General features: G+C 33.3%; 1 protein-coding gene across 1 annotated transcript; it reads left to right on the forward strand.

Annotated features, from left to right (window-relative positions):
• Window positions 1-2,813: 2,813 nt before the first annotated feature.
• Window positions 2,814-15,277, forward strand: LOC132757302 (peroxiredoxin-6-like; the record flags this gene model as incomplete). The annotated part of the gene is given in 4 exon segments (XM_060748553.1): window positions 2,814-2,972; window positions 13,316-13,472; window positions 14,272-14,409; window positions 15,204-15,277. Coding segments are annotated over 4 exon segments (461 nt in total), but the record flags the coding sequence as incomplete, so codon positions are not given.
• Between the last annotated feature and the right edge of the window lie 1,164 nt (window positions 15,278-16,441).

The raw sequence follows: 16,441 nt of genomic DNA on the forward strand, positions 1-16,441 counted from the left end.
TAGGGGGCGTGGACGGTAACTTACACCTTCCATTGCCGTCCATGAACAGGCTCAATTAAACCGAGCCTGCAACATTTACAATTTTGTCGTGTTGGGCTTTCTTTAGGGATTCTGTATTCTTCTATTGCACTTGGGCGATGATAGTCAATACTATTAAGACTGATAAACAAATCGGAATTTCTAAAATTTCATACAATGTCGTTATTAAACATCAGTTTGAAAAGGGTATTATCGAAAAGATTGGCGAAGATGTTAAACATTGGAGAGTTTATTATTCAGCACCTCATGCCGTATTGACACCACAAAAGTCCACATCCACATTGCGGGTAGTATATGATTCATCTTCGGAAACAAATACAGAAAAAAGTCTTAACAAATGCATTATCGAGGCCTGTGATTATTTTTTATTAAAATGTACATCGTAACGGAAATGGTTGAATCAAGAGAAAATATCCTGTGTTGCGAGAAAGGAAAATGTGTATGATTTTCAGACTGAATGAATGAATGAATACTTTTATTGAACAAAAGGCAAATGCTTGTGAGGAAATATTCTGATACATGTAGACAAATCTATTAGGCACAGGAACAGTATAAAACATTGGTATAGTATAGTGTGTGTGAAGTTAGCGTAAATTGTGTTATACCCCTTACGAGAGACCTGCCAGGAGGGACATAGCACTTTATTAAGTAGATCTACTAGATCTATAATTCTACATCTATATGAAATATAAACATTATTTCGAAAAAAAATCCAGAATTACATTATTTAAATTGAATGGGCACATATAAATCACTTAACCCATTACGAAATATACACGCCTTTTCACGCCTTTTTCACACCCCCCCCCCCCTTTTTCACCCCCGCCCTTTGTTTGTCTCTCTCAAATGGTGAAAAAATGCCTTATTTAGGCCCCCAACACTTGTTTTTGTCTGACAAATGTTGTTTAAAAAGTGACCACTTTTTCGGTGCTGCCCTCTTTTCAAAAAATACATGTATCCGGGGGCTGCCAGAAGGAGGGTGTGCCCTTTTTGTTTGGGGGGGGGGTTGATCGCCAAGAAAATTTGGGGCTTGTGAGAGACTAAAAATGACCCCATGCAGGTCGATTATATATGGTAACGTGTAACCAACGCTAAAAGCCTTCGTATGGTAACGTGTTACCAACGCTGAAAAGCCTTTGACTCTATTCCATCCATTGAGAAGTTGCAACCCTTTTAAATCAACAAATCTGTAATTTTTTGCAATTTTGAGATGTCCCCTCGTTGACATGGTAACAGGAATTGTAAGACTGAGCATGTTCACCAGTTGTTACAAAGGCAATATTACATATTAAAACCAGACAAGCACTGCGCTTGTCTTGCTCACAACGAGGTTATGGTACTCACAACGAGGATTAAAGCAAAAAAGGGTATATATCTTCGTTTCTATGAAGAATTTCAGATAATATTTTACGCTGAAGACTTTTGGGCATCTGTTTTAGGTTAGAATGCACAAAACGTCACCAGATTCGACGATTTCAATGTTAAATTAGGTCCAAAGAGAAGTTGTCTTCAGTTTTCCAGCTACCCCGAGTGACTGCGTCGCACGGTATTTCCATCAAATTGTCCACCAACAGGCAATTAATATCTTTACATGTGCATACTCGGAAAACACATCGCTAGCTAACTGCATTTCGATAGTTTTACATAAATGTCTGTAATCTTCAAACATTATGAAAAACTCACCATCTTAATCGAGTCTCACGTCAAAGATGGGTGCTCACAACGAGGAACGGAAGTTGCTCATAAAATTTTTACCGATGGACATTTTTCACTCGTTGTGAGTTAAACGGGCGTGGTGTAAACTCCCCAGCAGTCATTAGTATGCTGCTGACCGTTCCAAGGCCAGGTATATCCTGTTTTGGTGACACATTTTCTTGTGTCCCTTGTTGTTTTCTCGTCTACGGTAAGTATCTTCCCCTTTAATTTACCCCCCCCCCCCCTAATTTTTATTTATTTGATTACCTTTTTCCTGGGTCGTATACTGTGCTCCTCTTAGTTCACGGTACTTAACACTTTAAAACAGTAAAGAAGACAAACAATAAACTTACACTACAAAAACTTTCATAAACTGTATCTTTTAGTCATTTTTCTGCTATATGACACAAGGAAACAACAATATATTCAATCAAAATAAGTTTTAATTTGTCAGATGTAGACCGTGTGTCGGCCATTTTGAAAACAGTATGTCATCATTTAACTCGCGGTAATGGTGTTTTATTTCAGTTTTTTCATGTTTCAGTTAAAATTTCTTTATGTTATTTTGCATAATTTTAAATATTAAAAGTATCTTTACATTGTACCTCAAAATTTTTCTTTCAACAAACAAGAACATTTAGAAAATGATGATTGTTTCAGACGTATGCACAAATTTAATGGACTATTGTTGTTTTTTGCAGAAGTTTGTAAAATGTTGTTCAGTTTTACATAAAAATCTATAGATTATAAATTATTTTGCACAAAAAATTTGCTGTTAAGGTGTTTGAATAAAATATGTCAATTCTGACCAATTTTAACACTGGTCACATGAAAATATGCCATTACCGTGAGATAAGTGATGACGCGGAATTAGTGATGTTGAGTATATAGTTTTATAGCAATTTGAACTTGTAACGGGAGACTTTTCACCATTTTTCACGAAATGTTCATGCAGTAATGGGTTAAAGAAGGACAGACAAATGTGTTTTTTGAGTATTTTGATAAGTATTTAATTAGCACGTAAGAATATGCGAAAAGGTTATCTCCCTTGTATAAAACTAGCGCCCAAAACGCCGTTTGTAAAGTTGCGCATGCCCAGCGAAGAACAGCCATTAACGGAACGAACGTGTGTAAAGATTTTGCAAAATGGGATTCAATTTAGGCGACGAATTTCCTAACTTTTCAGCAAAGACAACTGCTGGGGAGATTAAATTTCACGATTGGATAGGAAAGGACGGGTGAGTGTTTCTGTTTTATCAACTGTCATATCTTTCTCTCACCAAAAATTGGATTTTTAGATATGACTTTCAAGCGTCTGTTTCTACAATATAAATTGTAAACGTGACTTGACCGATTACGTGTAATATTTGTATGGGGTGTATCTTTCGCATACCATGCATTGACATTGAGGCATGACTTGCTTAAATCATGTTTCATTCCGAGGTTTTGTATTTTATTAACGAATTAAAAGCTAAATTTATTTTTTAATTTTTAAATAACATCATAAAACATTGACATTGTCAAAATACAGATAATTACATTTTTTATACATTATTTTATGAAAAATACTTTTGGAAGTTTTCCTACATTTCTTTGTCAATTAACATTTTACTTGTACCAATCAATAATGAATTGAAAGATTTTAAAGCAATTTAAAACTCTATTTCTTAAACCTTTGATCTTCTTAATTAACATTACTGTATACAGCTCTATATGCTTTTTGCAGTGTAATGATCACATATGAGAGTTGTAAATAAATTTATAAGGATGCCACACAGTGTTGAAACAGCAGTAAAATATTACTTCAGCTACCACTAGCTAGTTACATATAGTTAACTTACAATTTAATATTTATTTATTGAAATGTCAAGCCAAGGCATTTTATCACTAGCTGAACATTGCATGGAGAGAGGTAATGACAGTATCCAAATAATTTACACATTCCTGATGTGTATAATACAGATTGCTTTAAACCAAGATCATGTTTGACATGTTGTAAACAATGTATACACACATTTCTCTTGAGGCAGATTGATATTGTTAATATTTTATGCTTGTCGAGTGTTTTAAAAAAAACCTATTGATGCATTAAATTTGAGTTAACAGTTAATAACAATGCATAAAATGAATATTAAAGTATGCAGTAAAATTGAAATTAGATTGTGCAGTGCATATGAGTTGAAACAAAAACATGTGACTGTTAAAGCATACAGAATCCACCCATGCCACTAGTGCAGACAAAGATCAGCTGGCAAATCTGCATGTCTTTGATAATGGTCTGCACTGTTTGCTATATATTTTGAAATTTTACCTGAAAATAATAAATGGTATTGTCTAGATTAAAAGACCAGCAAGTCTATTTAAGATATTAAGGGTGGTTAAGTCAAGAACTTTGCTCTTTTTATTTTAAAAGTTTACAATATATAATGAATAAGTTTGTAAGTGTTTAATGTTCACTTTGTCTTAGGTCAAAAACTATGAATTAGAACAAGGCCAGTCCATCATTACACCCATGACATTTGACCAGAACCTTACCTTGATGCTATTTTCTGCTAAAAATTTCTTAACCATAATTTAGCAAAAGTGGGTTTTTCTCAAGCTAATCCTAGTCAGTACAAAAAACTTATGTTTAAATACATTTGACCATTTGTGTTTTATTCAAGTGTATGATCACACTGCCAGTTGCTTCTTTATAGAGACAAGTTAAAAACAGTTCAATTTTTCTAAATAATTAGACCAGGTTGATGTATAAGAATATTTTTTGAAATTGGGAAATAACTGAAGTTATTTCTGATTTGGTATAAAGCCTTATATCGGTCCTTTGTGATATGATTTATGAATAGTTATGTATAAATTATGTAAGTGCACATATCAAATTTACACATAGCATTTAATAGTATGCAAACTTTTCAAATGCACAGGCATGCATGAATGTCATGACATTAAATGATTGGAAAGTTTAGATTATAAATTTAGTAGTTTTTTTTACTTAGATTTGTGTAGTGATTTGTAATAATGACATTATACACCCCAAATAACTTTTAATAATAAAGATCGGAATTTGAGATTTTATCAGTTGAAGGACTTATGATGCAATAAAAATGGGATTTTTATGATAAGATTTAGTATATTTTCCTCACCAACTTTCCAAAAAATAAATTTGCAGCTGGATTCTTTTTATTGTAATTATGAAAGCATTACTCTCTGACATTGGAAAACTATACACTATTAATTTGTCGATATTAATTATTGAAATTGAAAATTAAGACTATTATAGAGTATTAAGACATTTCACTTAACCACCACTGTCAGTGTACATATGCGAGTTTTAAGCTTTATAAGGGTCAAACGGCCCTTTTAGACACTGAGTTTACGGACCCCACCACTACAGGCAGTGAGAGACAGCCTGGACCATTTATATGGGCAATGGATCCCCTCCTGTCCTGAAGGCACTATTTATCTCCCAGGAGTAAGGGTCATAATTAGAAAAATCCCCATGTAAGTACCACATTATCACCTTTATATCTATACATTATATCAGGTAGAGGGTCATAAATGGACAAGGTCAGAAATCAGTATACAGGTATTGTTCTGTGTTATATTTATCTGCCAGTTTGAAGTTTGAGACTATAAATAGATGGGAAGATAACATGGTTTAAACTTGTTGTGAAAAGTTATGTAATACAGTTTAAAAAGAACAGATACTCAGATTAATTGAAAGAACATTAATTTTATTTACTTGATTAATTATAATTAAGATGTAGGTTAATGTACAGGTAAAATGTGGTTTTGAAAAAGTTACAATACTACTAAGTATAAATATCTACATTGATTGATAATGGTTGATGACATGATCTTTCTTGTTATTTTTTTTTTCAAAATATTTAGTTTCATTGATGGTTACATAGCCTCTAGCATTTTCGCCATGAAATGATTGTTAACTTCAGACTTTTATAGTGTAAAATATTTTTATTTGCTATTTATTATGTTTGTGGTAGATCATAAATTTACAAGGTTTACAGGTGAATTACCACAAAATGATATGTCCCTGGTTTATTACTAAAGATTTTCCCTTAAAGTACTATATTTATGCCCCCATTTCGAAGAAAAGGGGGTATATTGCTTTGCACTTGTCGGTCCATCGGTCCGTAGACCAAATGGTTTCCGAGTGATAACTAAAGAACCCTTAGGCCTGGGAACTTCAAACTTGGTATGGTGATTGGTCATGACCAGTTGATGACCCCTATTGATTTTGGGGTCAAGGGGTCAAAGGTCAAGGTCACATTGACCTTGTAAGCAAAAACAGTTTCCGATCAATAACTAAAGAACCTTAAGGCCTCGGAACTTCAAACTTGGTATGGTGATTGGTCATGACCAGTAGATGACCCCTATTGATTTTGGGGTCAAGGGGTCAAAGGTCAAGGTCACATTGAACTTGTAAGCAAAAATGGTTTCCGATCAATAACTAAAGAACCTTAAGGCCTAGGAACTTCAAACTTTGTATGGTGATTGGTCATGATCAGAAGATGATCCCTATTGATTATGGGGTGAAGGAGTCAAAGGTCAAGGTCACATTGACCTTGTAAGCAAAGACGGTTTCCAATCAATAACTAAAGAACTTTAAGGCCTAGGAACTTCAAACTTGGTATGGTGATTGGTCATGATCAGTAGATGACCCCTATTGATTTTGGGGTCAAGGGGTCAAAGGTCAAGGTCACATTGAACTTGTAAGCAAAAATGGTTTCCGATCAATAACTAAAGAACCTTAAGGCCTAGGAACTTCAAACTTTGTATGGTGATTGGTCATGATCAGAAGATGATCCCTATTGATTATTGGGTGAAGGGGTCAAAGGTCAAGGTCACATTGACCTTGTAAGCAAAGACGGTTTCCGATCAATAACTAAAGAACTTTAAGGCCTAGGAACTTAAACTTGGTATGGTGATTGGTCATGATCGGTAGATGACCCCTATTGATTTTGGGGTCAAGGGGTCAAAGGTCAAGGTCACATTGACCTGTTGGGTAAAAACGGTTTCTGATCAATAAAAAAAGAACCCTTAGGCCTAGGAACTTCAAACTTGGTATGGTGATTAGTCATGACCAGCAGATGACCCCTTTTGATTTTGGGGTTAAGGGGTCAAAGGTCAAGGTCACATTGACCTTGAAGGTAAAAACGATTTCCGATCAATAACGAAAGAACCCTTAGGCCTAGGAACTTCAAACTTGGTATGGTGATTGGTCATGACCAGCAGATGACCCCTATTGATATTGGGGTTAAGGGGTCAAAGGTCAAGGTCACATTGACCTTGTAGGTAAAAACGGTTTCCGATCAATAATGAAAGAACCCTTAGGCCTAGGGACTTCAAACTTGATATGGTGATTGGTCATGAGCAGTAGATGACTCCTATTGATTTTGGGGTCAAAGGTCAAGGTCACATTGACCTCTTAGGTAAAAATGGTTTCCGATCAATAACTAAAGAACCCTTAGGCCTAGGAACTTCAAACTTGGTATGGTGATTGGTCATGACCAGCAGATGACCCCTATTGATATTGGGGTTAAGGGGTCAAAGGGCAAGGTCACATTGACCTTGTAGGTAAAAATGTTTCAAATCAATAACTTAAGAACGCTTCGGTCTAGGAACTTCAAACTTTGTATGATGATTGGTCGTGACCAGCAGATGACCCCTATTGAGTTTTGGGTCAAAGGTTAAGGTCATTACCAGTAGATACTTGATAACCCTTATTAATTGTTTGATCACTGGGTCAGAAGTCCTGCATAATAACCTTATCACATGACTAATTGGCTGCTGATAGGGGGCATACATGTTTTACAAACATATCTTGTTCCCACTGAAATGCCCAGTGCACATTATCATATCATAAATATTAGACTAAAAGAATAGAGAAGAGGGCCTCTGCTATTTACTGTGCATGTTAAATTAATTGAAATTGAAAATGTTATAAAATTTATGGGTAAATTTCATTCTTAGTTGTTAAAAAAAAAAAATAATAATAATAACATGTTTTGCACAGATGAAGGCATATAGCCGAAACATATGCAATAAATAATTACTGAATGTTGGGTTTGTGTTGCTTGTCTGTTTATTCTTAGTTGTTGGAATTTGTTTTTCAGCTTTTCCTCCTTTTCTGAATGTTTAGGCGCTATAATGTTCTCTTCAGAAAGCCACAGGTTGTTTTGAGGATAAAAAAACAACAACAAACTCCATATTAACTGATTACAAAAATAGCTGGTTATAATGTATTCTCTATTGTACAGTAATTTATCTGTATACAGTTTTCAGTCTATGGAGTTGTATTACAAACCTTTTTGATTTATCGGTTAGGTTTGGTTACGGTTAGGTTACAGGAGGTATACATATTTCATGATTTACATTTTGTTAAATCCTGTGCCTGAATGACTTAATGTATTGTTCAGTCTATATAAATAATGAATATCTGTTAATTTTGGCTTATTGTTTAATGCAGGAAGTTATGAGTCACTGTTCATGTGTAATGTATTTTTGAATAATATTACATTTTTCAATAATCATTTAAGCGATTAGTTGACATAACTTAAAATAAACACATGGAATAAGTGTTGAGGGGTTTTAGTAATTGCCTTAACTAAGCTGAAGGTCATAATTGATTTTTGTCTTGTTTATTGAAATAAAATAACAAAATATTGTTAAGGTCCATTATTCCCTAGGAATGCTTTTTGTGTCGCCTTGAAAAGGTGACATATAGGGGTTACTTTTGTCGGCGGTGTCGGCGGCGGCGTCTGTGTCGGCGTCGTTGTCGGTGTCGTTGTCGGCGTCGTTGTCGGCGTCCCCTAAAGCTTGTCCGGAGCATAACTCAGTCACTATAAGTCTGATTGACTTCAAACTTGGTATGCATGCTTCTTTCAATAACCCGAAGTGCAGTGCACAAGGACCGGTACTCTGCAGTTCTTATTTTTTGAGTTATTGCCCTTTGTTAATTTTCATACTTTAATTTTGTCCGGGCCATTTCTCTTCAACTAAAAAAGCTATGGACTTGAAACTTCATAGGATGATAGATCTCATTATTAAGAAGTGCAGTGCACAAGAACTAGTACTCTGCACTTCCTAATTTTTGAGTTATTGCCCTTTGTTAATTTTCATACTTTATTTTTGTCCGGGCCTTTTCTCCTAATGTATAAAAGCCATGGACTTGAAACTTCATAGGATGATAGGTCTCATTAAGAAGAAGTGCAGTGCACAAGAACTGGTACTCTGCATTTCTTATTTTTTGAGTTATTGCCCTTTGTTTATTTTCATACTTTAATTTTGTCCGGGCTATTTCTCCTTAAGTATAAAAACTATGGACTTGAAACTTCATAGGATGATAAATCTCATTATTAAGAAGTGCAGTGCACAAGAATCGGTACTCTGTATTTCTTAATTTTTGAGTTATGGCCCTTTGTTAATTTTCATACTTAATTTTTGTCCAGGCCATTTCTCCGAAAGTATAAAAGTTATGGACTTGAAACTTCATAGGATGATAGATCTCATTAAAAAGAAGTGCAGTGCATAAGAACTGATACTCTACATTTCTTATTTTTGAGTTATTGCCCTTTGTTGATTTTCTTACTTTATTTTTGTCCTGGTCATTTCTCCTCAAGTATGAAAGCTATGGACTTGAAACATCATAGAATGATAGATCTTATTGATAAGAAGTGCAGTGTACAGAAACTGCTGCTCTGCACTTATTATTTTTTAAGTTATTGCCCTTTGTTATTTTCATATTTCATTTTTGTCCTGGCCATTTCCCCTAAACTACATTGTTCACAAGGCGACACATCCGACTCGCGGAGTTCTAGTATATTTTAAAAGTTGTCTTTTTTGAGTGTCCTTTTAAGTTTTCAAAAAGTGAAAGTTAGTGTATAGCAAGCTTATTTACAAGACCCCAGTTGCGATTACAATCAATTGAAATATTTCTTTGTACAAAGTTGATAGTTTGTGTTCAAATTTTTCTTCAGACTACTTTTTTTTCAAAAAGTCAAAGTTGCAGGTGGGGGTATTAATCACCTTCAGGTGTAGTTTTTATCACCATTAAATGATGCTGCCCTGTTATGATCAGAATAGGAGAAATTTTAACAAGTTTTAAGTATTTTATTAAGGATGTTTTGCAATAAGTTTGGTTTGGTTTTAGGTAGCAGTGATTTTAGTGGATAAAGGTAGTGGTAAGGGTAGCAGACAATATTTGATTTAAGTCTTCATCGTCATATCCATCATTCTGGCAATAGCGTTCATTTCAGGCATTTTGTGTTTTATTTCAGTAATTTATAACCTTCGGCTTTTAAGTGAAGACAATTTTTTCCAGGTTGGTAACCAATGGGAAGACTAGTTGACATTTGAGTCAAAATGGAGTATCATTTTATAGAGGGGCTTGAGCTTTTATTGTATTTTACATAAATTTTATGTAATAAGATATAAAAGTTTACAAGTTAGGTCATCAGTGTATATGATTGAGCAGCTTCTTTCTTTTTTCTAAATTGTATTAAAGGTTGAAATACTTGTATGTAAAGATTTACTTTGAATTTAATACTTTACAAAGTGCAATAGAAATGTAAGCATTTTTAAAAAAAAAAATTTTGGAAAATTACATATACTTTAAACTTTCACAAGTGCCGCCACAATAAAAGAATGACTTTAAGATGAAGTTTACCAATGTTTTTTTTGTGCTGAGACTCTTCTAGCTCAAATATTATGCACATCACCAGTGATTTTTTCCCTGTATTTTACAGCCGAATAAAGGCTGTTTCCCCTAGCTCAAAATAGGTATATTTTCCCCTAAAAAAGCAAATTTTTTCCCCTGTAATGCCCCGTGCTCTTTTTCACCAGAACAATTACATAACAGCATCTGACTTATTATATCAGCTAGAAGACATAAAGCTGTCCCTATAGCCTCTGCTATGTACTATGCATGTTAAATTGAATTGAAATCAAAATTTTTATAAAATGTGGGTAAATTCCATTCTCAGTTGTTGGAATTTGATTTTCCCCTTTTCTGATTTATCGCGCAATATTTTCCCCTTCAGAAAGCCACAGGTTGTTTTGAAAATTATTACAGTTTTTCATATTGTGTTCTTTATTATAGTCTCATCAATGTGATACTGTAACTATATAATTATAACATATCATAAATAGATTTTTTTTTCAAGATTTCAAGATTTTCAAAATATTTATTGGCAAAAACATTTTACAATGTCCATCCCCATGTTCGGCGGTTCAATAAACACATAATGAGAAAAGTATGTACATAACGAGAATGAGATAATTATAAATTAATTAGTAAATAGATTTAATAAACCAATCTTTTTAAATCTCTTACCAAACATACAAAGCTTTTATCCTTCCAATTTCTATTCAAAGTACAAAAAAGAAACCCACTAGATAAGTGCATAGAACATAAATATGAGACATGTAAATACATAATATACAATCATTGTGAGAACTGGTGAAGGGTATATTGGAAAATGATATATAGTAATATTTCAATCGCTTTTGAACCTTATGTTCCTTACAAAGACATGTTATACGATAAATAGCATATCAGAAGGAGCTAAGTAGCAACGTAACACGTACAGGTACCTCTTTTCCGAAACAAAATAAAAGGAGTACCATAACATGATAATCAAGTACATGTATATATTTAGATAGCTACAAGAGTACTTGACGTCTGGTTATCACTTGTCAGACAATTTGCTAGAATGACCATTTTATCAGCCTCGTTACTGTTGCCCAACACCAGTTCAGTTAACATTAACAAACTTTAAATAAAAAGCATATTCAACATTATCATAAATAAAAAAAACACATTACTATAGGAGATGTTTTTTCATATGTGATTAATTTTCCAAAATGGCAGACACACAGATGTAGATTATGCTACATTAACCTCTTTCATCTTTTGTGCCTCCAAATAAATTGAGTGCTTTAAATGCTACCTGGTATATGTCCTGTCCTACCAAATAAATGTGTATCAGACATGTTTTCTCTTCATATCATGAGATTGTACTTTTAACTATTGATGTATTTAACAGATGGGTGATCTTGTATTTTAACTATTGATGTATTTAACAAATGGGTGATCTTGTATTTTAACTATTGATGTATTTAACAGATGGGTGATCTTGTATTTTAACTATTGATGTATTTAACGAATGGGTGATCTTGTATTTTAACTATTGATGTATTTAACAGATGGGTGATCTTGTATTTTAACTATTGATGTATTTAACAAATGGGTGATCTTGTATTTTAACTATTGATGTATTTAACAGATGGGTGATCTTGTATTTTAACTATTGATGTATTTAACGAATGGGTGATCTTGTTTTTAACTATTGATGTATTTAACAGATGGGTGATCTTGTATTTTAACTATTGATGTATTTAACAAATGGGTGATCTTGTATTTTAACTATTGATGTATTTAACAAATGGGTGATCTTGTATTTTAACTATTGATGTATTTAACAGATGGGTGATTTTGTATTTTAACTATTGATGTATTTAACAAATGGGTGATCTTGTATTTTAACTATTGATGTATTTAACAGATGGGTGATTTTGTATTTTAACTATTGATGTATTTAACAAATGGGTGATCTTGTATTTTAACTATTGATGTATTTAACAAATGGGTGATCTTGTATTTTAACTATTGATGTATTTAACAAATGGGTGATTTTGTATTTTAACTATTGATGTATTTAACAGATGGGTGATCTTGTATTTTAACTATTGATGTATTTAACAGATGGGTGATCTTGTATTTTAACTATTGATGTATTTAACAAATGGGTGATCTTGTATTTTAACTATTGATGTATTTAACAAATGGGTGATCTTGTATTTTAACTATTGATGTATTTAACAAATGGGTGATCTTGTATTTTAACTATTGATGTATTTAACAGATGGGTGATCTTGTATTTTAACTATTGATGTATTTAACAGATGGGTGATCTTGTATTTTAACTATTGATGTATTTAACAGATGGGTGATCTTGTATTTTAACTATTGATGTATTTAACGAATGGGTGATCTTGTATTTTAACTATTGATGTATTTAACAGATGGGTGATCTTGTATTTTAACTATTGATGTATTTAACAAATGGGTGATCTTGTATTTTAACTATTGATGTATTTAACAAATGGGTGATCTTGTATTTTAACTATTGATGTATTTAACAGATGGGTGATCTTGTATTTTAACTATTGATGTATTTAACAGATGGGTGATCTTGTATTTTAACTATTGATGTATTTAACAGATGGGTGATCTTGTATTTTAACTATTGATGTATTTTAACAGATGGGTGATCTTGTATTTTAACTATTGATGTATTTAACAGATGGGTGATCTTGTATTTTAACTATTGATGTATTTAACAAATGGGTGATCTTGTATTTTAACTATTGATGTATTTAACAGATGGGTGATCTTGTATTTTAACTATTGATGTATTTAACAAATGGGTGATCTTGTATTTTAACTATTGATGTATTTAACAGATGGGTGATCTTGTATTTTAACTATTGATGTATTTAACAGATGGGCAATCTTGTTCTCACACCCGGCTGATTTCACACCAGTATGTACAACAGAGCTGGGTATGGTCAACAAAATGGTGGAAAAATTCAAGGCATTGAATGTCAAGCTGATTGCATTGTCATGTGATGATGTTGATAGTCACTCTGAATGGACAAAGGTAACCTTAAATAAATTCTTTTTTATGCAAAAGCAGCATCTGCGATGTGGTGGCATATAGCGATTCACCTGTGTGAGTGTTTGTATGTATGTGTGTTATATAGATTACATAGTGAACTTGCACCGCCTCCGTGGTCGAGTGGTTAGAGTCGATGACTTCTAATCCATTTACCTCTCTGGCGTGGGTTCGATCCCCGGGAGATGCTTTGGTAGTTTAGCACGGAGGAAGGTAGTCTAGTACTGGTGTAACTCTCCAGGAACGATGGTTAGGAAACTACCCGCCTATATGACTGAAATACTGTTGGAAAAAGGCGTAAAATGACACAAACAAACAAACAAACAAACATAGTGAACTTAAAAAATCTTCTTGTTAAAAACCACTAGTCCAATTTCAACCAAACTTGGCAGGATTGATCCTTGGATGAAGGGCTTCCAAAGTTGTTCAAAGAATTTCATTCCATGCAGAAATCTGGTTGCCATGGCAACCAAAAGGAATTATTAGAATAAATTTCAAAAATCTTCTTGTAAAGATCCACAAGGCCTAGATCATAGATATTTTGCATAAGGCATTGTCTGGTTGACCTCTACCAAGATTCAAAGTAGGATATGTTTTATTTATTCTATGTTGATTACTGCAATAATGCCTGTTGATGACATGAAGTCTCCTTCCAGTAGTGCAGCTGGAATTTTTTTTACGTGTATTACAGAAATCAGATCACAGTTCTTGTGGATACAACATGTGTCTTGTGACTGCCAGCCTGCCTGTTTGTTATTATTATGTCTTTTTACCTTTCTTTCAGGACATTTTAGCCTATACTAAAGATGCCAAATTTGATTTCCCCATCATTGCTGACCCAAAACGTGACCTTGCTGTGCAGTTTGGCATGTTAGACCCAGTGGAGAAGGACTCGAAGGGACTTCCGCTCACCTGCAGGGCTGTAAGTTTTTGAAATATTTACTCTTCTGATGATAATATTATGTCAATTTTACAATCAGTATAAGTACCTAGGCATTCTATATTTTACATGAACAGAGAGATTTCAATATAATTTTGCACAAATGTTCACCTTTGTGAGGCTTAGTGTTGTTCTTTAAGTTCAGGTCCCTGAGGTCAAGGTCACACATAGAGGTAAAGTTTCTGATATAAACAGTAAAAATGTATAGTGCTACGCCCACATCTCTACCTAAAACTTTTGTGACAGGCATAATTTGTAGCAATGTCAGCCTAAGTGTTTTAAGTAGACACTGTAGGATCTCATGTAGTGATGATGACAGATAAATTTTTTTAAACTTGTTAGAACATAGAATGATGAGCCTTTGCCGCTTGAATATAGCCAGTCAAATCTGAACCCGTCCTCTAAACTGTTGGCTAAAATAACTTCAAATGAGCCGTGTCACGACAAAACCAACATAATGGGTTTGCGACCAGCATGGATCCAGACCCACCTGCGCATCTGCGCACTCTGATCAGGAACCATGCTGTTCGCTATCAGTTTCTCTACTTGTAATAGGGTTTGCAAGCCAACAGCATGGATCCTGATCAGACTGCACGGATGCCAGGCTGGTCTTGATCCATGCTGGTCGCAAACACATTACATTATTTTGTTGTGACACGGCTCAAATTTACATCTTGATATTCTTATAAAGTTCTAGATATGGAGGCCAAGTTAATTTAATAAATTCAACAGATTATTGGCTAAATATTGAATCATATTTGATATTTATATTCCAGGTTTTTATTGTTGGTCCAGACTATAAACTGAAGCTGTCAATGTTATACCCGGCTACCACTGGAAGAAATTTTGAGTAAGTTCAGTTTACCATTACAGCTTGTATTTCATGATGGGATGGTAGAAAAAAAATAAATATTGAATGAATATTTTCGATAAGAGCCAATTATGCATGCAAGAATGGTAAAAATTTAATGATTCAGTACTCTTTGAAATCTTTGATATCATAGTACAATTAAAATTTACTGTTTTAATCTCTGGCTGTAGGGAATGCAAGCTTTATCGTTTAGCATACAGATTGTTTATCTTGGAGATTTTATCAATTTGTAATAACATTTAATTTGCTTTAAGGATTATGAAGAGAATGTTAAAGTTTATGAAAAGAATGTTATATTTCTGATAACATATGGTATTTGTATGATTAAAAGTTCTTTGTTCATGGATAGATTTCTTTTGATATGATTGTAATTAAAAGATAATATTTTTAGAAATTGTATAATTGTAATTTCAGTATTTAATGTTGTCAAAAAAAATAATGTTTGTAAATGATAATATGCTATTTAATTATCAAAATGTCTAGAGTGTTTTTTTTGCTTTTGAAATGTTTCTGTTCAAATTTGCGGCCTTATGTACCCCCTAGTTTCAATAAATAATGTTACGCAAATTCCCACCAGAGTCAGAAATAGAAAAAATAATAAGTTCTTTAAAGAAAGCATAATGTTTGTTACTTTTTTGAGCCAGGTATACAAGTCTGAGCAGTCTTGTTAGGCTCAACTGTGATTTAATTTAATGTTGTGGGCATGAAATTTGTGGTTTTGTCACAAACAACATTTTCATGGGTTCTTAAATTGTATGGCAGTTTTCTAAAAGGTAAAATGTAAATGATGTGATGCAAAAATAATCTTACTGCTAATGAAATGAAGTTTCGTTTGATCTTAAATTCATGGATTATATAAAAAATATACGTTTATATAGGGTCATATAACCTGTCAAGAATCTTTATAACTAATAATATAAATGCTAACATAAAAAAATATACTTAAAGGAAAACCAAAACTTGCAATACTGTCAGAGCTACCATGTTACCATTATCGTTCTATTATCTAAATCCTATCTTGTTTCAAGGTTGACCTCTTAATCATGTCACAAAAGATCATATCGCATTAATATTATGATGTCAAAGATCATGTTACATAGCAACCCTTGTTATTTTTACTTTAAATTATCCTGATGTCAGATG

This window comes from Ruditapes philippinarum, unplaced genomic scaffold, assembly GCF_026571515.1.
Source record: "Ruditapes philippinarum isolate M1 unplaced genomic scaffold, ASM2657151v2 ctg12341_1_1_1_1, whole genome shotgun sequence".
Taxonomy (NCBI): domain Eukaryota; kingdom Metazoa; phylum Mollusca; class Bivalvia; order Venerida; family Veneridae; genus Ruditapes; species Ruditapes philippinarum.